The 25,769-nt window shown below is 37.1% G+C and overlaps 1 protein-coding gene across 1 annotated transcript; it reads left to right on the forward strand.

Moving 5' to 3' along the window:
* Positions 1-701: 701 nt before the first annotated feature.
* NUDT9 (nudix hydrolase 9) lies at positions 702-24,436 on the forward strand. The gene is made up of 8 exons (XM_060011953.1): positions 702-1,062; positions 6,551-6,790; positions 10,185-10,280; positions 13,401-13,487; positions 16,978-17,089; positions 18,722-18,868; positions 20,484-20,568; positions 23,872-24,436. The coding sequence occupies exons 1-8, from the start codon at positions 956-958 to the stop codon at positions 24,048-24,050; spliced, it is 1,053 nt and encodes a 350-aa protein (XP_059867936.1). The 5' UTR covers positions 702-955; the 3' UTR covers positions 24,051-24,436.
* The last annotated feature ends 1,333 nt before the right edge of the window (positions 24,437-25,769 follow it).

A 25,769-nucleotide genomic window follows, 5' to 3' on the forward strand; every position in this document is an offset into this window, starting at 1 on the left:
TTAAGGTTTGATAAATCTGGTTTTTGAGATGGTCAAAAGTTTTATATGGTCTGTGTCCACATCACACCACAGAACCAGCGAATTATGCACTTGCAAGTTAAATATTTCCACACATTAATAAGGCAACGAATATCAAACATGAAAACCACATTACAAACTTCTGAACGATCTTGATTTCCAATTTCCCGTGTGGCCAAGTTTTGCCTCTGCAGGTATCTCGCGTCTTAACCCTCGGTTTCTCTTCCAGGCTCTGTGTCTATCTCACAACTGGTTTACTCCTCCGTGGGTTACGGCTTTTACCCATTGCAGCGAACAACTTGGTAGAAAAGGAAGAGAAAAGCCTCGGATGCGGGGATTGCAAGTCTCTCACCTCCCTCCTTTCCCTGCAACCACGCATAACTCAGATATGGCTGGGACACGCGTGGCTCACTACATCAGCCGCCTGTAACCCCTTCCTGCCGGAACAGCCAGGACGACACACTTCTCTCAACCCTCTTTCTTTCTTTCCCTTTCCAATTCTTCGGCTCCTTTCACTTTCCGGCTTTCTCAGCGCTTGCCCAGCAGCCTCCCTAACCCGGTCCCAAACACAGCTCAGCAAGGACGACAAGCTGAGCGAAGCCGGCTCTACGAAGCCTGCGCCGTCTTCGCTTTGCGGCGCTGTCGTAAAGTGCCGTCGCGCACCGGGAACGTCACGGCCCGGTTGGCTCTTTTCCCGACTGCTGGCGCTGGCCGCTTGGGCGTCCCCTGGGCGGCGTGTCGAGCTGGGCCGTTGCTTGGGGAGGGCGTTTGGTCCTGTGTGTTGATGAGATAAAACTGGCTGCTCCCGCTCCGGAACCCGAGGGCCGCCCGGTCCTAGTGCCTGCTGGATACCCGGGGCCCAGGGGTGTGGGGAGGCCGGAGGCTGCGGCCCAAGCTAACAGCGACCCCGCTCCGCACATCTTCCCGCGGGCTGCTGATGGCCGGACGCTTCCTGGGGAAGACTTTAGCCACCGTGTCTCTGTCTGTGGCCTTGGCCTCAGTGACTCTCAAGTCGTTGGGCCGTTGCAGCATCGCGGCGTGCAGGTATTCCCTCTTCTAGTTCTGGCTTCTTGTCCCGAGTCCTTGTGTTGTGAGGGGGAAGCAGCTTCTGGTCGGGCGGCTTCAGTAGGCTTTGCTTGGGTCCCAGCTCTTTACGGCCATATACACGTTTTTTAAAAGGCTCTAAAATGTTTTACCTGCCTTTTGAGAAAAACAAGCGGTAGTGACCTTTCTTATGATACTCGAACTTTGCCATCCTCCATGAGTCACTAACATTCTTGTCCCCAGAGAGTTTAAATAGCACATGTTTGGGTGTGGTGTTGTTCCGTGCCATTTTTTTGTTTTTTTGGTGTTTTTTTTTTTGGTTAATACTTAAAACATTATTGTTAAAATTAGCACATGCACGTAGTTTAAAGATGCTAACCGTATAAATGCTGTAAAAGGAAAAATATAAGTCGTCATTGCTCTCCTCCACTTCTCCATTTCAGTGTAGATAATATATTTATTAGTTACCTTTTTAAAAAAATTTGCCTTGGATAAATTCAGGCATTTATGGTAGCTCACGCTGCCTCCTCCTTTTATTCCTCTCTTCTTCTGGTTTCTAAACACGATGTCCTAGGTACCATGCCCATGGTAGGCGCGGAGTAATAAACAAGTTTTATGAGGCTGCCTCTAGGAGTTTTTGTTTGTTTGTTTCTTGTTTATTTATATTTTTGCTTCTCATGTCATGTTTACTTTCGGCACGAGGAAATTTTCTTCTATTTGTTTTTTCCCCCATTTTTTCTTCTGTCCTGTCCTTTTTCCCCACCCCCAGAACTCCAGTGATAGCTTTTGGACTTTCTGGGTAGTGCCTCTGTTTCTCTTTTTCTTTAATTTTCCATTGGTTTGTCTGTTTGTATGAAGTTCTTAGAGATTTTCCTCAAATTTATCTTCTAGATTACTAGTTCAGACTGCTGTCCTGTGCATTGTCATCTCTTCTATTGAATCGTAAATTTTGACAAGAACTTTTTCCCCCAATTGCTCTCTTTAATATCCTTTTCTTATTTTATGGCTATAAAAGTCCTTTGAATCTGTAAAAATAATAATTAGAATAAAAATTATTTTCTGTTTCCTGAATTGTCTGACCCTTCTGGGTCACTGGTTCTGTTCCTTTTTGGTCCCTTTTCCTTGTTTTTTTCTCAAACATCTGGCGGATGCTAGTTATTTATATTTTGATTAATGTAGATAATAGGCATTGTTTTCTGTAAACAGGAGCACTGATTGAATATTGCCCCCAGGTACCAGTGCACCTAGACCTGACGATTTCGGCTGAGGGTGTGTGAGCAGGTGGCAGCAGGTGGACTGGCTGGAAACCTCCCCCTTCCCGTTCCAGACTTTACACTTGTGTAGCAGCTTCCCCGCTGAACATAGCTGCCCTAACTTTATTTCCTCAGTGTGAATTACGGGGATATTAAGCCTAAATTTCTGCTGTGTTCTCTAATACCTAATTCACAATAGAGGTTCTAGTCCTTCATTTTCTTTAAATTTTGGTTTTATCCTGGGGACAAACAACTAATACCGACTTTTTGTTTGTAGGGTAGGGAGGGAGGAGGGCTGATTTCCATGGTTACGTCCCACTGCTCACTTAGGATATTTGGGCCCACTTACTTCCAATGTAATTCTCTGGTGGGGCATGTTGGTATGGGGAGTGCTTTATGTGTGTGTGGTGGGGAGACTGGGGGTACATGGGAGCTCTGTGTTTTCTGCACAGTTTTGCTGTGAACCTGAAACCGCTTTAAAAAATAGTCTATTCAAAAAAAGAAAGGCAGGTAGTCCTTTCCTCGATTCACACAGGGACAGGTACATGGAAAATAAAAGACATAATGCTCTTGTTAAAAAAAAAAAAAGTTGACAAAACCGATGGAAAGATAGTGTTTCAAGCAAGAATGGTTTGAATATCAAAGGAGTAAGGGAGGTCTTGGGGAAATTTTGATGAAGGCTTCTAATACTTTTGCTAAAATTATCCCCACTGATTTGACTGTGAAGGTATAAAAGTGAAGTTTGCTGAATAATGTAGTTATAAATAAAATGTAATAGAAATATAATAAAAACAAATTTGATTAATTCCTTGTTTGAAGACTTAGATTATAACCAAATCTATATACTTATATACCTATAATATAAAATTTATTTTCATAATACTTCCCTTCAGTTTTATTGAGATAAAATGGATATACAGTACTGTATAAGATTAATGTGTACAGCATAAATATTTGAAATACATCATGAAATGATTGTCACAACATGTTTAGTGAACATCCATCATCACAGATAAATACAAAATTAAACAAATAGAAAAAAAAATTCTCCTTGTGATGAGAACTTTAGGATTTACTCTCTTAACCACTCATATATTTATATAACATATAGCAGTGTTAATTATATTTATCACGTTGTACATTATATCCCAAGTACATTTTTGTCTTATGACTGGAAGTTTGTGTGTACCTTCTGACCACCTTCATCCAGTTTGCCCTCTAGCCCCGTCCCCCCTGCCTCATTACCACAAATCTGATCGCTTTTTCTATGAGTTTGTCTTTGAAGTATAATTGACCTACCACACTATGTTAGTTCCTGTTACACAACATAGTGATTTGATATTTCCATACATTTTAACTTGATAACCAGAGTAAGTCTAGTTACCTTATGTCACCATACAAAGATAACATAGTTATTCCCCACATCTTACATTTCATACTTGTGACTCATTTATTTTGTACCTGGAAGTTTGCACCTCAATTAATCTTCTCCCTTTTCCACTTCTTTCCTTCCCCTACCACCCTCTCGTCTGGCAACCACCTGTTCGTTCTATGTATCTATGACTCTGTTTCTGTTTTGTTATGTTTGTTTATTTGTTTTGTGTTTTAGATTCCACATATAAGTGGAAAGACAGTATTTGTCTTTCTCTTTTCTCTGTGTGACACTTCACTTAGCATAATACTCTGAGTCCAACCGTGTTGTCACAAATGGAAAGATTTCATTCCTTTTTTATAGCTGAGTAATATTCCACTGTGTGTGTGTGTGTGTGTGTGTGTGTGTGTGTGTGTGTGTGTGTGTGAGTGGGAGAGAGAGAGAGAGAGAGAGACATCTTTATCCATCTTTTGATGGGCACTTAGGCTGCTTCCATATCTTGGCTATTATAAATAATACTGCTGTGAAAATGGGGGTGTGTGTATCTTTTCTAATTAGTGTTTTTGGTTTCTTCAGATAAATACCCTGGAGTGGAATTGCTGGATCATATGGTAGTTCTATTTTTAATTTTTTTGAGGAATCTCCATATTGTTTTCCGTAGTGGCTGCACCAATTTACATTCCCATTAGCAGCGCACAAGCATTCCCTTTTCTCTGCATCCTCACCAACACTTGTTATTTGTTGTCTTTTTGATAATAGCCATTCTGACAGGTGTAAGGTGATATCTCATTGTGGTTTTGATTTGCATTTCCATGATGATTAGCAGTGTTGAACATATTTTCATGTTCTGTTGGCCATTTCTGTGTCTTCTTTGGAAAAATATTCGGATCCTCCACCCATTTTTTTAAATTGGGTTGTTTTTTTGTTTTGTTTTTTTGCGGTACGCGGGCCTCTCACCGTTGCGGCCTCTCCCGTTGCGGAGCACAGGCTCTGGACGCGCAGGCCCAGCGGCTATGGCTCACGGGCCCAGCCGTTCCGCGGCATGTGGGATCTTCCCGGACCAGGGCACGAACCCGCGTCCCCTGCATCGGCAGGCGGACTCTCAACCACTGCGCCACCAGGGAAGCCTGGTTATTTCATTTTTATGGGATAGATTACCAGGAATGAAATTACTGAGTTGAAGGATATAAGTATATTCATCATTGATTGCACTTAGTTTTCATGTCTCTATCTGGACATTTATCTTTCATGACCTTAGTGATTTAAAGAGTATGGACCTTTATTCTGTAAGTTATCCTTTAATGTGGGTGTGTTATATATTTCCTCATGTCTAGACTCAGGTCATATATTCTTGTAGGGAATACCTCAGAAATGATTGCTCTGTGCTTCTCACTATAGATATCAAGAGGCACATGAATTTGACTTATTTCACCACCCCATAAAGTTGGTGTTTGTCCCATCCACCATTTGTCTCAGGAAGGGCAAATTGTTACAGTATTGTGAGAGCAGGGGAATGGAGCTGTCATCAGTTTACCATGTTCTCAGAATCCCCTTTATCATATTAAATATCCTAATTTAGGGTCATTAGGAATTTTAATCTCTAAGAATAATGAGAAGGCATTTAAATTCTTAGGAAGAGAAATGAAAAATTTTTGTGTAGGCTGTGAGGTAAAGGTTCAGTTTTTTGTTTTCTCTTTTTTTGTATATACTATCTAGTTATTTCAGCTCTACACCTCTTATTTTACTCTAAAGTTTGTAATTTGTACATTTATCACAGTCTGACTTCAAGTAATATTACATTACTTTGTGTATAATGTAAGAATCCTACAACAGTATATTTCCATTTCCTGTTATTCTTTTGTGCTATTTTTGCCATACATTTTTTACACATGTATGTTAGACCGTAAACTATTTTATAAAATTGATTCCTTCGTGTAGACCTAAGAGTCTTCCTTTACATTTGTTTTTGTGGTTGAATTTTTATAACAAACTTATCTTCCCCAACATTTGTGCTAACAAAAGTAAACTTCTGTCCCTTTTTCTCAATGAAAATAAATTCAGTGAGTAGGTTTCAATTAATAAGATTTAGCAATATTTTAAAAAAATATTTATTTATTTATTTTGGCTGCACTGGGACTTAGTTGCGGCACTCGGGATCTTTGTTGCTGTGTGTGGGATCTTAGTTGTGGCATGCAGGATCTTTAGTTGAGGCATGCAGGCTTCTTAGTTGCGGCATGCAGGCTTCTTAGCTGCAGCATGCATGTGGGATCTAGTTCCCCAACCAGGGATTGAACCCACGCCCAGTGCATTGAGAGTACAGTGTCTTGGCCACTGGACCACCAGGGAAGTCCCTAACAATATATATATATATATTTTTTTTTTTTTTTTTAAATAAATTTATTTATTTATTTATTTTTGGCTGTGTTGGGTCTTAGTTTCTGTGCGAGGGCTTTCTCTAGTTGCGTTGAGCGGGGGCCACTCTTCATCGCGGTACACGGGCCTCTCACTGTCGCGGTCTTCTCTTGTTGCAGAGCACAGGCTCCAGATGCGCAGGCTCAGTAGCTGTGGTGCACGGGCTTAGTTGCTCCGCAGCATGTGGGATTTTCCCAGACCAGGGCTCAAACCCGTGTCCCCGCATTGGCAGGCAGATTCTCAACCACTGCGCCACCAGGGAAGCCCCCTAGCAATATTTTTATATTTGAAAATAATCAGTCACAGATGTTGGATCTTTACACTAATATGCATCAAATTAGAATTTTCTGATTTTTAAGTCTTTGAAAAGTTCTATTTTGTGGTCTGTGAATTAGGTTCTTTAATTAATTAATTTTGTACTTATATAAAACATTTTTCTTTTTCCTCCCAGTAACTCATTTTCATCCTGTGGATTTCATCTTAACTCCAACATGATGTCTGGTTCTGATGGTACCAAAGAGAATTCCCACAACAAGGCTCGGACATCTCCTTACCCAGGTTCAAAAGTTCAACGCAGCCAGGTTCCTAATGAAAAGGTAGGCTGGCTTGTTGAGTGGCAAGACTATAATCCTGTGGAATACACTGCAGTCTCTGTCTTGGCTGGACCTCGGTGGGCAGATCCTCAGATCAGGTGAGTAAATTAGTTGGTGTTAGCCGGGTGTAAGACTTTTGGAGAAGGTAATGGTTGTATTTGTAAATTATCATTTTATGGTTGAAAAATAGTTTTTATCCAGTGCTTGACTTTATTATAACTCAGTTTCCATATTTGCTTGAATTCTTTTTTTAAAATATTTATTTATTTATTTATTTTGGCTCTGCCAGGTCTTAGTTGTGGCACATGGGCTCTTAGTTGCGGCATACGGGCTCTTAGTTGTGGCAGGCGGGCTTCTTAGTTGCGGCATGCATGTGGGATCTAGTTCCCCGACCAGGGATTGAACCCAGGCCCCCTGCCTTGGGAGCACGGAGTGTTACTCACTGGACCACCAAGGAAGTCCCTCACATTTGCTTGAATTCTTGCCAAAGCTATTCAGTTCATTTTTGTTTATTCTTTTGGGGGTTTTACGGTGATCTTTCCAAATAGGTAAGTCTATTTTGTTGTGGAGTTTTTTACTTTATGAAATGATAAGTGGTGGTCTCTGTTTTTATTTCTTTTGTTTGGGTTATCAATAACACCTTTTGTGGTTATTTTCCACAAAATAGACTTGTATTTGAATAGTGAATATTTTTCAGAAACTTCTTCCAGATTACTAAGAACAGGATGATGATAAAATTAGACCAGTGTGAGAAGATAGAAAAGGGATAGAAAACGGAGAGAGAAAGAGGAAAAAAAAAAAGTCAAGCAAAAATGTTTTGACTAAATTCAGAGAAGTGCTGTGTTGATTCATGTTTTATATTTATGTTTCTTTTGATAAATATAATGATAGAGTTGTAAAATGTGCTGTGAGCTAGGCACTGTACTAAATGTTTTATAACCATTATTTTATTTTATTCTTATAACTATTCTGGAAGGCAGACAGGGTTGTTATTTCTACTTTATAGAGAAATAAAAACACACAAAAAATGGAAGCACAGAAAGTTTGTCCTTTGCATATGGTCGGTCATGTAGCTAGTAGATGGTATAGCTTGGACTTGAGCTCGGTCTGACTTCAGATTTCATGCCCTTAACTACTCTGCTAAACTGCTGCCCTAGTTTTGGAACATTTTATAAGTTTGATTTAATGGGTAAATTTATTACAAATGATCGTCCTCTCAAGGCCTTATTTAGTCAGTTAAATAAGAACTTTTGCTAGTTGGATTGATCCATATTAGTTCATTAGGTTGTTAAACTTTACCAGGTCACTTATTGCTGTGACTTGATTTCTACCCACAGTTTCCTTATTTAATCCAAAGGTGTGTTTGTGATAGTACTTGGATTATTAATTAATCAAGAAGCTAACTTGTGGAGAAATTATTAGCTGTAAATGAGTTCCATTTCCCTCATTTTAGAGGATGTACATGTTTACACATATATTATACAAACACATTATGTACAATTAAAATTAATGATGTTGGCAGGGGTGCTATACAGTGTAAACAGAGAAAGACAATACATCTTCTTATTTTTCATTCAATTTGTGTTTTAAAAGTTAAATTTGTGTCACTGTCTAAATCAAGCTTTATTACTAGCGTTAATGCTTCAATTATACCTAGAGTCACGCTTTTTTTCCCCCAGAAGATGGCTCCCTTTATTTATCTAAAATTTTATTATGAAACATTTCTAACATACAGAAAATTTGAAAGAACTTTATGGGGAACACTCATAAATCCACCACTTTGATTCTTTTATCAACATTTTATTACACTTATTTTATCACATATATATCCATCTATCCCTCCTCCTTTCTTTTTTTTTTTTTTTTTTTTTTTTCTTTGTGGGACGTGGGCCTCTCACCGCTGTGGCCTCTCCCGTTGCGGAGCACAGGCTCTGGACGCGCAGGCTCAGCGGCCATGGCTCACGGGCCCAGCCGCTCCGTGGCATGTGGGATCTTCCCGGACCGGGGCACAAACCCGTGTCCCCTGCATCGGCAGGCGGACTCTCAACCTCTGCGCCACCAGGGAAGACCCCATCTTGTTTTTTTGGTGTATCAGTACATCTCCCCCTATATACTTCAACAAGTATTTCATTAACTAGTATTCAATATTTATTTAGTTTCTTCTTTTATTTTTACTGAAGTATAGTTATTTACAATGTTGTGTTAATTTCAGGTGTACAGGAAAGTGAATCAGTTATACATGTACATGTATCCACTCTTTTTTAGATTCTTTTCCCATATAGGTCATTACAGAGTATTGAGTAGAGTTCCCTGTGTTATACAGTAGGTCCTTATTAGTTACCTATTTTATATATAGTGGTGTGTATATGTCAATCCCAGTCTCCCAATTTATCCCCCTGCCTCCTTTCCCCCCGGTAACCGTAAGTTTGTTTTCTACATCTGTGACTCTATTTCTGTTTTGTAAATAAGTTCATTTGTACCATTTTTTTTTAGATTCCACATATAATGGTGCATTTCTAGAGTCCCAAGAGCATTATAAGTTGGTTTTATAATTTCATGATTTTTACCATTTAATTATTTTTACATGTGCGTTCAATGGAAGAATGGTTAGAAGTCTTGAGAAAATGTCTGGATCATTCAAGTTGGAAATTATTTCCAAAACAGAGCACAAATATATCTATTCTCTTGCTTATTGGAATTAAAGCAAGAAAAAAAGTGAAACTTATGTCAGAGCTGCCCGTGAACTGTCCAGTGCTATATACATATTCACCGTCAGTGCAGCTATGTCAGCGATTTCATAATGGGGAGGAAAGTAGTTTATTTATAGCTTAAAAATTTTTTTTTTGAGTATGACATACATGCAGTAAAGTATACATTTCTTAAGTATGCAGGTGTAGCTCAGTAAGATTTTATATGTATATAACTCTGTAATCCAGAGCTATGTCCAGATCAGATCTGGAACATTTCCAGCATATTATATCTATTTTAATCTACATCATGGTTATTATGAAGTTTGTGGGTGAATTCATGTTTTGTGGGTTTACTTTGATCAAAGTATTAATCAGTGTACATTTGAAGACATTAAAATTACCTTGAAACAGTAGAAACGACAAAATATCAGAAGGAATCTTAGTTTTAGAACTATAGGGACCATTAATTGCCATATTGTGCCCACGGCCAATTCCACTTTGCTAATAGTAACATAGACTTTCTTGTAGTATGTGGGAGGAGCTCCAGTGTGTCTGCCGTTAGTCCTTCCCAGAGGGGTTACAACACATATCCTTGTCTTACAGGTGTTTTGGTTAAACAGATCTTCTTTTTCCAGAAACTGTTTTGAAGGAGTTGATGAATTTGTAAATGAAAACTAACTAAAGTTGTAACTAAAAATTTAGTTTCAAGGATACTGCTTTTATAAATAACTGACTGGCATTATTAAGCTGTTGGTAGTGTTGGGTCATTATTTCTTATTTTGCATTGGTATTCTCATTACAGTGAAAGCAGCTTTTCGCCGAAGTTTAATGAAAAGGATGGGCATGTTGAGAGAAAGAGCCAGAATGGCCTGTATGAGATAGAAAATGGAAGACCTAGGTAGGTACTGGGGATGGAACATCTTACAATAATGGGTCTTTAAAAGGTAGAAAATACTGTCAACGAAAATTCAATTAACAATCAAGGTAAGAAGAATGAAGGGAATTTTATTCAAACGAACTGAGGATTATAACCCGGAAGACAGACTCTCAGAAAGCTCTGAGAACTGTTCCACCTGTTCGAAGATACAGTCATATACATTTTCGAGACAAAGGATTGTACACTAAAATGACATACCGATATTTCACATAAAGTTCACCGAAGATACATAGTCCAGGTGAGCACATACAAAGCAAGCAGCAAGTCACCATGCCATGTTTCAGAGTTGGGAGAGAATGCCATTCTTTTAAGAAGCTACATTGCTAGTGTCAGAATAAAGGGGAAAAAAGTGGATTTTTATGGTCAAGCAGGCACTCCCATCTTTGAGGAGGTCTGGTTAATGTGCAGTGCAGATGCACACTGCACATTAAGGAAGGAGGGTGGAGGCCCAGATGGACACAGAAAATTTTATGTTTAAATTTTCTTGTCCTGCGTTAAAATATACATTTTATTTTATCAGTATAATTAATGTTTATTGAGTGCTTGTATATACCAGACATTGTATGAAAGAATTTATGTATGTGATCTAATTAAATCACCACAATAACCCTGCGGGTGGATATTTTTAGTTCCATTTACAGGTAAGGAGGGAGAATGTTAAGTTGTTTGCACACAGTGAGTGAGTGGTAGAGACAGGGTTTGAATGCATCTTCTTGTAACCTTACCTTGAAGTAGAAATAATTACAGTTGACTCTTGAACAAAACAGGGGTTGAACTACACAGACCCACTTATACATGGATTTTTTTTCAATAGTAAATATTACAGAATTACACCGTCTGAGTGTGGTTGAATCCCTGGATGTGGAACCACGGATACAGGGGGACCGTGTATACAGAGGGCCGACTATAAGTTTATACGGGAGCATTGATCAAGGGTCAACTGTAATTGAATAGATTAACAGAGAAGGAAAGGATTAAAAACTGTATTTCAGTAGTTATTTATAAAATGAGATAATACCTTAAAGTAAGAATTTGTCCAAATATATAAGAGTAAAAATAAAAATAACCCAACAATTTAACATCACGTATCTTTTTGTACTTTTTTTATTTTTAATTTTTTTTTGGCCGTGCTGCACAGCATGTGAGTGGGATGTGGGATGTTAGTTCCCCAACCAGGGATCTAACCTGTGCCCCCTGCAGTGGAAGCACAGAGTCTTAACCACTGGACCGCCAGGGAAGTCCCTCTTTTTGTACTTCTAAAAATGATTTTTCTACACAACTCCAAAATTTTCCATTTTCCTTAAGAAGACGTTATACAAGTTAGGAAGAAATGTAAAAATTAGCATGCCTCAAATAAAACAAAAAAAGGATCACAGATTTGGTAATCATGCTTATTACCTCGTAAAAATGTTGCAAAAACTAAAATAATTTTAGTTCTTCTAAGACTTGGAGATAGTAGAGCTCCTCTCACCCCAGCCTGGTCTTTCTTGCTAAATTCTTTCTTTGTTCATTACTTACTTGCCTTTCTATGTTATTGAACCTTTTCAAGTCAAACTCTCCTTGCATTTGACTTACTCCTCAGATTCTTTTCTGGGTAAAATATATTAAAAGACATGCACATATATAAAAGGACAGTCAGCAAAGGCAAGATAGCCTGTTGTTTTAGTCAAGACTCTCTGACTAATGGAAACCAACTCTAGCTTGCTTGAGTGAAAAAGTGAAGTTTACCACAGGGCTATAGGATCATCTCAAGCCCAGAGCAGAAATGCAGCTAACTTTAGGAAAGGGTGGAGTTGGAAATCCATTAGAACTGTCTCTCTGCTTTATGTCTGCTTTTTTTTATATGTTGCCTTTGGTTTTCTTTTTCTGCAAACAAGTTTCTCTGCTGCTCAGGCTATAGGATAATCTATGTGTCTTTTCTACAGCTTCTAGTTTATAAGTAACAGGCTTGGTCATCTATAAAAACTAACATTATCTCTCTTAATATTGGCTTTGATCCTTTGTATTCAGGGGTGTATGGTTACATGGAATAAAACATAGCTGCTGACCACCCTGCCCCTCCTCCTGAATTTGAAAAGTAGAATTATCATCACCTGGCCAGGTGTCTTGTCTTTCTGTTTTTATTTGCAAGTCTTGCTGAAATATTTCTAAGTCTAGTATAAAACAATATAAAGATTCACTCAACTTTAATAAAAGTCACAGGGAAGACCAGAATAAAAAGAGATGGCTGAAAAAGAAAATTTGACAGGTTGTTTATTTACTTTCACATACTGGGAGGATCAAAGATATAACATTAAATAGGTAAGATTGCAGATTAGGGCATTTGATTTTACATAATGGAAGTTGAACATTTAAGGAATATTGGAAGAAACTGGAAGAAAATCACTCAGGCATGAGTGTTGCTATGTTTATCTGACAGACTTTTGAACATTGGGTGTGGCATTAGGTTAAATAGTAGTTGGCATTTTTATAAAATTGTTATAAAAAATTGAATTTGGTATATTTTAAATCTTGAAATATTAAATACTTCTATCTCATTATATGCTACAAAATATCTATTACTGATAATAAAAATCTAGTAGAACCCACTGTGAAAAAATGGACTTTAAAATGTAACCAAAACTATTTGAGTGAGATAGGTTGTAGGAGAGTGGAGTGGGAAAAGAGGATGTTGAGAAAGTGAAGTGTGGGTGTCCTCAGTGATAAAGCATTGCTGTCGCAGAGGTAGACGATGATTAGGTGCAGAGCATTTCATTCTTCCAGATTTGAGTCCAGTAAGATTCTAGTTTGAATTTTGAAGTATAGGTGAAAACTGAAACAAATTCTTATATTGTAGAACAACTATAGAAATGAGATCCTCCTCCTGGATCAAGCCCAAAACTTAAGACAAGCACGAAAGAAGAGTTAAATAACACTATAAGGAAATCTGTACTTTGAGTGTCAAATATGTAATAGTGCTACTCGATTTGTGTAGAGATATTATTTCCTTCTTATTGCTCTTACTACCTTGTTTTGGGCCATATCAAGTTGTGTTAAAAAAGATGAGCACATTCAATTGATTTTATGGGTTTTTTTCCCCAGAAATCCTGCAGGACGGACAGGACTGGTTGGCCGGGGGCTTTTGGGGCGATGGGGCCCCAATCATGCTGCAGATCCCATCATAACCAGGTAAGAACTAAAACATACTTCAGTAGCAAAGAGCTGAGTAATTGGATAAATACAGACTGTAACAGGAGAGGCCACAGCAGTGAGAGGCCCGCGTACCGCAAAAAAAAAAAAGTTAATGGCGGTATGATTTTCTTTCCTGTTTGGTTAGAAACAGGAAGGTGTGGACCATCAGAAGTAGGGAGGGAATATGAATCATACATAGGAATATCATTAGCATTTAATAAATGTTAATGAGGTTCACTAGTTAAAATGATATATTATTTCTGTTGTATCAAGAAATTTTGTTTTAAATTTAGTGACAATGTATTTGGTACTAACAGAAACATAACAAGAAACTACTCTGTTTAAAATCCTTAAATGAGTCCATTGAGGATAAAATCTGAGAATGTAAATGTGATATGCAAGCTTTTCATCATCTGCATGGTCCTGCCTTTTTGCCCAGCAGCATCTCTCTGTATTCAGCTTCTCTTCCCAGGGCTCTAGCCATGACTGGCCGGCTGGCTGGCTGCCTGAGCAGCAGAGGCTCTGTGTTAGTCTTCGTTTTCCCAGCTCCTTGCACATGAGGTGTAGTAGGTGCTAGTAAACGTTTCTGAGTGGACAGAGCCATCATTTGCCACCTTATCCCTCCTCTTACCTAATTAGTGTAAATTCTGTTTGTTTAATTTAAGTAAAATAGTGTAGTGATTAAGAGTGCAGATTCTGGAACCAGATTGCCTGGGTTCAAATCTTGGTTTACACAACTTTTTTCCTCTGCAACCTCAGGCAAGTTATCTACTTCTCTGCGCCTCATTTTCCACATCTGTAAATAAACACAATAATACAGCTACTTTATAGGCTGATTTTGAGACTTAAGTGGATAAATACATTAAAGCACAACAGTATCAGGTCCATAATAAGTGCTATATAAATGACTTTTAAAAAGTAAAGGCTAAAAAAGAAAAAAGTAAAGATAAAATCTGTCTTTTCTCCATGTTCGCTGTCTCTACCTTCAGTCCTGTGCTCATCGTCTTGTACCTGGACCATGGTAACAGTCTTCTGGCTGGTTTTCTTGCCTCCAGTCTTGCTTCCCTCCAAACCAACTTCCAAACTTTTGTCAAAGTGAGTGAGCTTTCTAAAATACAAATTGCTAATGGCTTTTTCCCTGCTTAAAAAATATTCTCTGGCTCTCTAAGCAGATGAATTTGATGAATTCTTTGCATACTTCTCCAGCCTCACCATCTATCTTTCCCTCACTGATGCTTATGTTGCCACATATACTTTCAGTTTCTTGAATACATTATTTTATTTTATAACTTTGTTTCCTGTCTCTGGCATCCTTAAAAACAGATGTTGTCTTCTTATACCAATTATTCTTTCATTTCTATTTACTGTACTCATCAAGCTGTCACTCTTGTAGTTTATTCACATACATGTCTAGCTCCACTGCTAGACTATGAACTCTTTTGGGGGGGGGGAATTATGGGTTAGATATGGTATTCAGCCACAATATAAAGAAATCTGGGCACTCATATCTAAACTACTATATTCAAAAAAAATTTTTTAACATCTTTATTGGAGTATAACTGCTTTACAATGTTGTTTTAGTTTCTGCTGTATAACAAAGTGAATCAGCTATACGTATACATACATCCCCATATCCCCTCCCTCTTGCGTCTCCCTCCCACCCTCCCTCTCCCTCTGCTCTAGGTGGTCACAAAGCACTGAGCTGATCTCCCTGTGCTATGCAGCTGCTTCCCACCAGCTATCTGTTTTACATTTGGTAGTATATATATGTCAATGCCACTCTCTCACTTCGTCCCAGCTTACCCTTACCCCTCCCCGTGTCCTCAAGTCCATTCTCTACGTCTGCATCTTTATATCTGTCCTGCCCCTAGGTTCGTCAGAACTACTTTTTTTTTTTTTTTTTTTACATTCCATATATATGTGTTAGCATATGGTATTTGTTTTTCTCTTTCTGACTTACTTCACTCTGTATGACAGACTCTGGGTCCATCCACCTCACTACAAATAACTCAATTTCGTTTCTCTTTATGGCTGAGTAATATTCCATTGTATATATGTGCCACATCTTCTTTATCCATTCATCTGTCCATGGACACTTAGGTTGCTTCGATGTCCTGGCTATTGTAAATAGAGCTGCATTGAACATTTTGGTACATAACTCTTTTTGAATTATGGTTTTCTCAGGGTATATGCCCAGTAGTGGAATTGCTGGGTCATAAGTTAGTTCTATTTTTAGTTTTTTAAGGAACCTCCTTACTGTTCTCCATAGTGACTGTATCAATTTACATTCCCACCAACAGTGCAAGAGGGTTCCCTTTTCTCCACACCCTCTCCAGCATTTATTGTTTGTAGATTTTTTGATGATGGCCATTCTGACCGGTGTGAGGTGATACCTCATTGTAATTTTGATTTGCACTTCTCTCATGATTAGTGATGTTGAGCATCGTATCATGTGTTTGTTGGCAATCTGTATATCTTCTTTGGAGAAATGTCTGTTTAGGTCTTCTAAACTAGTATATTTTATTGAGTCTTATGCGTAGTGATGATTAGATCATAGGCTTTCTTTTTTGGTTTAGTACTGGAAGTTCAAAATCTTTATCTTTGCCTAAGGGACTATTAAAACTATTCTTAAAATTCGCCAGGAGGAAGTAGATGTGGTGGGTGTAGGGAAGGAGAAGGGGAGATTTATCAACATCTTTGTGAAGGAGGCTGTGGTTAGAAAAAGCACATTCTGAAATTAATGTCGCCTCGATGCTTTAAAAAAATGCAATTCAATTTGAGATATAAAATTAAATTAAAGGATAGTGTGAGACTTCTTTTATCAAAAGCGGGGATAAAGATTGAGAAGCACTTTTCTTGAGACCAGCTGAACCTGTATCATATAATCTGCTTTTCTGAAAACGTAGGGCAAACTGTTAAAAGCAAATATTACAGATCTTTTTCACTACTTAAAATTCTTAAAAAGGATCCTTGGATTAAAAAAAAAAACTTTTATGACCCTTCTTTTTTTTTTTTTACATCTTTATTGGAGTATTATTGCTTTACAATGGTGTGTTACTTTCTGCTTTATAACAAAGTGAATCAGTTATACACACACATATGTTCCCATATCTCTTCCCTCTTACGTCTCCCTCCCTCCCACCCTCCCTATTCCACCCTATGACCCTTCTTTTAAATTCTGTTCTGCTTTTAATTTTTTTTGATAAATCTTACTTTAAGTAGTAAAAACTGTTTATATCTTGAATTTTTATTATGGAGACTATAATATCCTTTATGGAAAGTAGACATTTGTCTTGGTTTGTAACAGTGCTAAATAAAGAATATTTTTAATACAAAACAATATTTCTTTACAAAACTAGCTGATTTGAGGTAAATTTATATATACTCTGTTATAAAGAAAAATATATCTTTATAGCTTTGTCTTAAGCTTGAAATAGAACCTTGGTCTTTGTTCTAAATCAGTTATGACCTTACATTACTGTTATAGGTGGAAAAGGGACAGAAGTGGAAATAAAATTACCCATCCCATTTCTGGGAAAAACATCTTACAGTTTGTTGCAATAAAAAGGAAAGACTGTGGAGAATGGGCCATCCCAGGGGTAAGCATTAAAATTAAGTCAAATCAGTGTTGTAAGTTCTTTTTAGTTGCTTTATTTACTACAAGGTTATTGTGTATGGATCTTTTCTACTTCATTTATTCTCCATTCCTCCCCAGTGATTCTTTTGCAATGAAGTATCATTGTCAATGGCAAATGTAGGATAATACAACAAAGCTGTTAGAATCTGAGTCTAATTCTAAGACCTTTGGGAAAGAACATGGACTTTGGAGTTAGACCCGGGCTTGTGTTTTGACCTTTGCACTTTGAGCTAGTGATATGGAGTTCAGACCTTTGTTTTAAAAATAATCATACATATTTCACAGGATTATTAGAGATAGCATATAAAGCCTGGTATAGTAGGTACTCACTAATATTGGGTTTCATCTCAGAACTCAACACCTACTCCAAGCCCAAGGTAAGATTTTTAGTATTTTTAAAAAGATAACACTATTACTGTTCCTTGTAGTTTTTTGAGTTTTCATAATATCATCAGGAAGAGTATACTTCTACTGAGTTCATGTCAGTAGTGTATTTCAAGGGGCTTTTAAAAATGTGTATGTGTTCAGTAGTGGGTTTTATATTTTATGCCATATTGTGAAATGGAGATAGTTTGATGAGAGGATGACTCTTTATATACACATTCTCCTATCTGCAGGAATGGCTTTTTTTCTTTGTCGGGTAAAATGGAATGAAAATGAAGGTTGTAGCTGACTGTTACAAAAGCTTAGGCTAATTATAAGAGCCAAATAGTCAAACTCCACTCAGTGCTGAATGCAAAATACAATGATATCATCACAGGATCTTATATTTTTATTGTCATTTGAAATTCTGATCAGTCAGGGAACTGTTGTCGTTAATATAATTTTGAGAGTCGTTGATCTACTCAGTATATTTTGAGCATCTGCCTTTTGTCAGCTAATATTTTAGACATTGAGGATACAGCAGAGCAACATAAACAAACATCCTTGTCTTCCTGGAGCTCACACTCCACTGAGGGAGACAGATAATATAACATGAACAAGTTACTGTAATGTTAGAAGGTGATAAATATCAATATTAAGAAAAACTAAAGCAAGGAAGGGGATTAGGAAGTGTTTGAGAGTTTGCAATTTTCAATAGGGTGGTTAGAGAAGGTCTCCTGAGAAGGTGACATTTGAGTAAAGATCTGAAGGAGGTGAACGACTGAACCACGTGGATGGATATCTGGGGAAAGCATCTTGGGCAGAAGTCATAGCAGGTACAAAGGCCTTAAGGTTGGGATATGTCTGGCATATCCTAGGAACACTGAGGAGGTCAGTTTGGCTGGAATGGAATGACCAATGGGGAAAGTATCAATTTGCTGTATTCTTTCTTGCCTGCATCCCTTCCTTCCATAGCTTGACTTTGGAAGATACCAGGAAAGGAGTCTGACTGGCTCAGTTGACCGTAGGCTAACTTTGGACTAATTACTATGGTTGAGTATATGGGATACGCTGCTAAGCTGCTTCTACTAGAAACAAATGATTTAGAGAAGAACATATCACAGAAGATTATGGGCAGATAGAGCAATATATGTCCACTGCATCACTCAGTAAATATCTATTGATTGAATTGAAGCTTATTACTTTTTCTAAACAAAAATGTGACTCTTAGGGGATGGTGGATCCAGGAGAGAAGATTAGTGCCACACTGAAAAGAGAATTTGGTGAGGAAGCTCTCAACTCCTTACAGAAATCTGGTGCTGAAAAGAGAGAATTAGAGGAAAAGTTGCACAAGCTCTTCAGCCAGGAACATCTAGTGGTAAGAAATGAAGATTTCCAGGAAGAATTTAGTCCTGGGGATTAATGAAAATTACTTAAAGTTCACCTGGAAATCTGGTAGATCATTTTCTGAATAAAGTGAAATACTTGTATATTTGAAATACACGTTCATAAAAACAAATTAATTGTAGCTCTTAACTGTAAATAGATTTCTACTCAAATTTTTATAGTCCAACTTTAGGCCAGTTACATCATTTACTATAATACATTTTTTCCTCTTAATTTTTCTTTAGGTGTGAGCTAATGTGACACTGAGTTCACCCATCTAACGGAAAATCTTTTCTTTTTTAAAAAATTTGCATGAATTCAGCTTTTTTGAAAGGACATTTATATTTAAATATATGTATATATATATGTATATATATGTATATAATATATTTTAAATTATGTTAAAAATTATGTTCAGAGTTTTTCTTGTTCATAACCATTTAAGTCTCATGGCTGTTTTGTCTACATACCCTTTGTGATTAAAAAAAATCACTTTATAAGGTATATGTGCACTAATAATAAGGAAAAGGGTAGATTTTCTTTTCTTTTTTATTGGCTTTTCTTTGAATTGCTTTGTTTTCTTTCTAGAATTAGGATTTCTTAATTATTTATCTATCAATATGCTGTCTGGGTTTCGGGTCACATTTGTCGTAGATGGCTGGATCCAAATCTTTTCATGTATTAATAGCTTAAATACTAGTCTTTACTAACCTTATTTATAGATTTCTAACTAGAAGAATCTATCTTTGCATGTCTGAAACTATAATCACAGAAGTTATTAAAACAGAAAAATACTTATAGACTCTTAAAAAAAATCATGTGGCCCAAATATGACTATTCTTAAATTCTGAAATTAGAGTCTGAGGTATTGAGGGTTTTATGAATTTTAAAGCTGCCTCAAAATGTTCTTGAGAATACTGTTCCCTGGGAAATTTATTTATTTATTTTTAAAAATATTTTATTCTTTTGATGCTATTGTAAATGGAATTGTTTTCTTAATTTCTTTTTTTAAGAAAAATTTATTTATTTGGTTGCGCTGGGTCTTAGTTGCGGCTCACGGGCTCCTTAGTTGTGGCATGTGAACTCTTAGTTGCAGCATGCATGTGGGATCTAGTTCCCTGACCAGGGATTGAACCCAGGCCCCCTGCATTGGAAGCGTGGAGCCTTAACCACTGCACCACCAGGGAAGTCCCTGTTTTCTTAATTTCTTAATTTCATTTTCACATCGACTTTTTCTTGGCTGAGCTGTGCGGCTTGTGGGAACTTAGTTCCCCGACCAGGGATTGAACTGAGCTCTGGCAGTGAAAGCACCAAGTCCTAACCACTGGACCATCAGGGAATTCCCTCCCTGGGAAATGTAAAACAAGTGTATGGAATGCTACATTAAAGGTCCTGTAATATTTACATTTCTTTTTTTTTGTGATAAAAAGCACGTAACATATAATTTGCCAGCTTAACCATTTTTAAGTGTACAGTTCACTAATGTTAATTAAACGTGCATTGTTTGCAACAGGATATTTCTGGTTCTAATGAAGGTAGCATGCTCTTCTCTACCCATTCCTGTTCACCCTGCACTTTTTTTTTGGTCTGTCTCCTTTTAAAAATAGATATATAAAGGTTATGTTGATGATCCTCGGAACACTGATAACGCATGGATGGAGACAGAAGCTGTGAATTACCATGATGAAACAGGTAATCTTACTTATGTTTTTTAAGCTAACTGAATTAGAGGATCCAATTTAAGTGAAGCAGACTACTGGGGCACAGTTAAATCTGGACTATTTTAGCATTTTAAGTCAATCAACTACCGGTTATAGGATAATATTTGTATGAAAGCAGATTGTTTATATTAAAAGAATATGTAGAAGAAAGCTTTAAAAGTGTTACCAGTAACTAATATCCTTTAATCCATTGGTAGCATATAAAATTAAGGTTAAATTTATAGACTAAAATTATGTGCCCTAAAGTTGTCATTCTTTTAAAGGTTTTGCCCTGCCCCCTTCCTGTCTCAGTATAACCTTGTGCAAATCACATGTTCTCTTGGACTCAGTTTTTTCCTTACAAAATGGGCTGGAACTAGAAGATCTGTCACTTTTACATTCTTGTTGAACTTCGGAAAACTCCCAGCACCAATTTCATTACTTCCAAACAACAACTCTAACCAAAGTATTAGGATAATTCATCCTGGTATTGAGAACTTAAAAGAAACATTTCAGAAGGAGAAGTATGCAAATATAATTTACAAGCAGGTCTCTACAACTTAAGTACTGATAAATTTGTTAGCTCCGTATTTTTGGAGTTAAAAAACAATGACTGACCCACTAGAGGTTGATTTTATAGTGTTTGAGTTGTTCAAATCACTGTTTTCACTGTTCTATTTTCTCTCTGAACTTAAAAAAAAAGTTGTGGTCTGATAATTCCAAATCTCTGCTATATCTGAGTCTCATTCTGATGTTTTGTCTCTTCAGACTGTGCTCTTTGCCTTGTAGCATGCCTTCTAGTTGTTTTGAAAGGTGAACATGATGTATCCAGTAAAAGAGACTGAGGTAAATAGATCTTTAGTGTGAGGCCTTATGTTTAGTTGACTAGGAGTTAGGCTGTACTTACTTGCTGTAATTGTACCTGTCAGAGGCTAAAATTTCCTCTGGTGTTTTTGTTTTTGTCTCTTCTGTTGTCTTTGGGTTTCTCTAGAGACTACTTAAATAAGGTCTGTGCCACGCAATTCTTTCAGTTACACTCCCTTGTTATTTTATGGAATCCCTATTGCTGTGGGATTTGGAGGGGGTTTGTGGGCTTTTGGAGGAGAATCATAGGAGAACTCAGTGATTAGGGCTTAGTTTTTCAGTGAGCCTGGGCCCCTGGGCTGTGACCTTCACTGCGGCTTCTCAGCTTCTTCCTTCCACCCTCACACTCCTTAGGCGAGATAGGAGGCTAGAGTTGGGTATTTCCCTTCCCCCAGGTTGGTTAGGACTGGTGAAATATTTTCCTTAAGGGCAGAATGCTTTGTCTAATTTCAGAATGGTTACTTTTCCCCTCTCCCTGCTGCAAGCAAGTGGGGATTTTTCTTGTCTTTACTCTGAGAACCTGGTGGCATTCCTGAGATAAAACTCCTAAAAATATGACCCTCCCACCCCAAGACTGTGCCTCCAGGAGATTTTCTCTCTCAAGCTAGTTCACAGATCAGTTTCCAAAAATGAGTCAGTTACCTTTTAAATGTTTCTACCACTTGTTAGCTCCAGAGGTGGGATTCTGTTCCTGGTAAGTTGTGATTCTCTGTATTTGCCTGTCTCTCTAGTTTTCAGGGTGGCATTGTGCCCTGTGACCTCAATTCTCTGATGGATCCAAAAAGAGTTGTTGATTTTCAGTTTGTTCAGATTTTTTGTGTGTGAAGATAGGAGTGATGATTTCCAAGCTCTTCATGTGTCAGACTATAAACTTTAAACTTTTTAGAATTCTGTTTTGTGTAATTTATTAGGTGACCAGAAGGGGAGGATGCTTTTCAGACATTATTAGATCTGATAAAGAGCATGTTAGAGGACACTGTTATTTAGATAATCAGATATTTTAATTTAACTTTTAGATTCAGGTTTACTTCTTAATTCTGGTTCTCCATTGAAAATTGGATGTTGTAGTTGCTGTGAGATACACAAAGAGCTGTCATTTTAGCACTGGGATTTAGAAACCTGTTATGCTGAAATATTCAATTGATTCTTTTCTTTTAAGAAGCAGCTTTATTATTTTATTATTTTAAAGATAATCATTGTAAAGATAAAGGATATAGTGTTTATAATGAGTTATTTAGAAAATAGGTGACATAAAGTGGAAAAAATTTTAAAGCACCAGTTATTTCATTTCCCAAAGATACCACTGTTAGCGTTTTGATTTATCTTTTTCCAGATTTTATATAGTTGTTTTTAAAATAAAATGAGCTCACACTGTACATTCTGTTTTGTTACTTGAATTTTCACTTAAAAATATATTATGGACATATTTCCATATCAGTATTTATAGAATGGTTTCCCTTTTAATGGGAGTGCATTGTGTAGCTGTCTTATCATTTATTTAATAATCTGTGCCCTCTAGATGGAAAGTTCGGTTATGTCCCATTTTCTCTTTTTGGTTATAAATAATGTTGCCTTGAATACTTCAGTAGCCTTGTCTTTTTATTTCCTTAGGATAAATCCTTTGAAGTGGAATTGCTGGGTTGTTTATTGTATCCCCAGTGCAGAGTCTGGTGCATAAGAGGCACTCTGATATTTTTTGAATGAATGTTCATCAAAGAGCATTTGCTTTTTAAAAGCTCTTGAAAAACATTGCCAAATTGTCCTACAGAAACATGCCATTTAGATTGCCAACAGTGATTGAAAGCATTTCTTTTTAATTTTTGATAATTATAAATATTTTAATAAATATATATGTATTTATAAATATAACTAAATATTTTTTGAATTTTATTTTATTTATTTTTTATACAGCAGGTTCTTATTCTCTATTTTACACATATTAGTGTATACATGTCAATCCCAATCTCCCAGGTCATCCCACCACCACCTCATCCCCCCACTGAATATTTTATTTTATGGTTCCTGGTTTGGTGTCATACTTGGAAAAGTACACTTACCTTAAGACTCTAAAGTGAGTCATCAATAATTGTTTTCTTTCATTTTTTTTTAACATTTAAATCTGTAATCCTTCTGGAATTTTGATGTGAGTTTTCATGTTTATTTTTTTTCTCTTTTTTTTTTTGAAGGGTAATATTTTTACTTTTTAAAGAGAAAAGCTTTCTTACTGGTACCGTCACTTAAAATTTAGGAACTTAGTTAAAATAGGGGCATTTGGGAAATTTGGAATATTCTAGTTTTTAATTCACTTGGCCACTTAATATAATGATGATTTAAGGTTATTATAGTAGCAATACTTGAAGATACAGAATTATGCTGAAAAAGAAATGAATAAATTACTTTTTCTTGATGATGTTTTTTCTTTGGTAACCAGGTGAGATAATGGATAACCTTACCTTAGAAGCTGGAGATGATGCTGGAAAAGTGAAATGGGTGGACATCAGTGATAAACTCAAGCTTTATGCTAGTCACTTTCAATTCATCAAACTTGTGGCAGAGAAACGAGATGCCCACTGGAGTGAGGACTCTGAAACTGACTGCCATGGGTTATAGCTCGCAATCTCCACGAAAGCCAAATGGCAACAAAGGAACATGTACTGAAGAGAAGGCAGCGTCACAGAGCTCATAGATAAAAAGGGCAGGGGTAGATCACTTGGAGATTATTTTATTCACTTTCAAAATGATTTGCATTTAGAAGGTTTTGCATCCGAATAAAGTTAGCAAATATGGTGAAACAGAACACAGAATTTTCTGCTTTCCAGTCAAAAGAGCTATAAATAATCATATTTTGTATGCATTTTATTTAAGCATGGCTTAAACCAAACTTAACAACTGATGCTCTTCGAAGAATCAGAATCTAAATAAAGGTAAATTTCTGTTCAGCCATAACTTCTGCTTTCCATGTAGTTCTTGTTTGTCTTTTTTTTTTTTTCCCCATTGATCTTCTGAGGTCTGAAGGATGTTCCTGTCACATCAAGCTTCTTTCAGAATAGCACCGATCACCATTGTTTAATCTGATTTATCTTTAAATTATTTGCTTTGCATTTTGCTTTACATGATCTTGTTGAAGCTGCTTTCAAAAGTGGAAGCCTCATGTATTCTTGCCTTTAGAGTTGTAAGTTTTATGAGGAAATTTCAGTCACTCTTAGCTGGTAAAGGTCAGGATCAGCGAACAAGAAATCATGTTCTCATTTCCAAGAATTATGACTTAAAAAAATGTGTGCAGGAAACTAGTAATTTAAATTGCTATATGCATTTCACTCTACTGTAACTGTGTGTGCCATAAATGAATTAAAAATAGATGTTCAGAAAGGAACTGAAATCAGAGACAGAGGAGGTCTTTGGGAGTTTGGGTGTTTTTTGTTAGGAAGAGATTGTTAAAGACTGACATAGGTTTTTGAGAGACTCACTATTAACATTGTAATTCCCAGAGGAAAGGAAAGAGTTGGTGTTCCACGTGTTCTTGGAAGCAGGGAAGAGGAAGGAAAATAACACTGCCTTGTCGCATGTGTATCACGTTCTGGCCAAGATATCCAGTGGGAAAGTCTCATGATACTAATTCCTGTCAGCCTGAGGTAGGGACTGTCATAATTCCATCTTCATTCCAGTTGGACTACAGGTGGGGCATCTGAAGAAAAGGAGGGTTGGGGGATAGAGACGTGGTTGTTTCCTTCACATATTTGAAAAGAGTATTAGGCTTACTCTGTAGCTAGAGGACAGAACTAGGGCTAAGGTAAATCAATCGAAAAGGTGTTTTTTGTTTTTTATTTTCTCTCCCCCCAACCCCGAGTTAGTGTCAAAACTCCTTTGGGGTAAATTTGAACTGAACTGACAGGAGGCTTTTTTCCCCTTAGTGTGACTATAAGTTTTGCTGAGAAACATTAGAATGTTTGATTTCAGGATGCTGCCTCAAACCTCTCTGGAAGAGTTACAAGGTTTATGTGCAGTATTAATTTTCTAAAATCCATAAGATCCTGGTCCTTGGGTACATAACAAGGGACTTGTACTTGACAAGAATGATCTGCTCATTGGGTGAGGGGTGGGATAACCTTGTCCCAGCATGAAAGAGTCTGATTCTACGTTTACTGTCTGGTAGCAAGAAATTGCTTCTTCCTGGCATGGAATAGAATTCTCTAAAATTGAAACTACTTACAGAAGCTCTTGAGAAAGTTTGAGCAATTGCCTAAAGAATGACATTTACTTCTGTTTTAATAGTTTTGACACATCTACCCTGACATTAGTAAAAATATTAGGTTATATGAAAATTTTACT

Source organism: Delphinus delphis, chromosome 5 (genome assembly GCF_949987515.2).
Source record: "Delphinus delphis chromosome 5, mDelDel1.2, whole genome shotgun sequence".
Classification (NCBI taxonomy): Eukaryota; Metazoa; Chordata; class Mammalia; order Artiodactyla; family Delphinidae; genus Delphinus; species Delphinus delphis.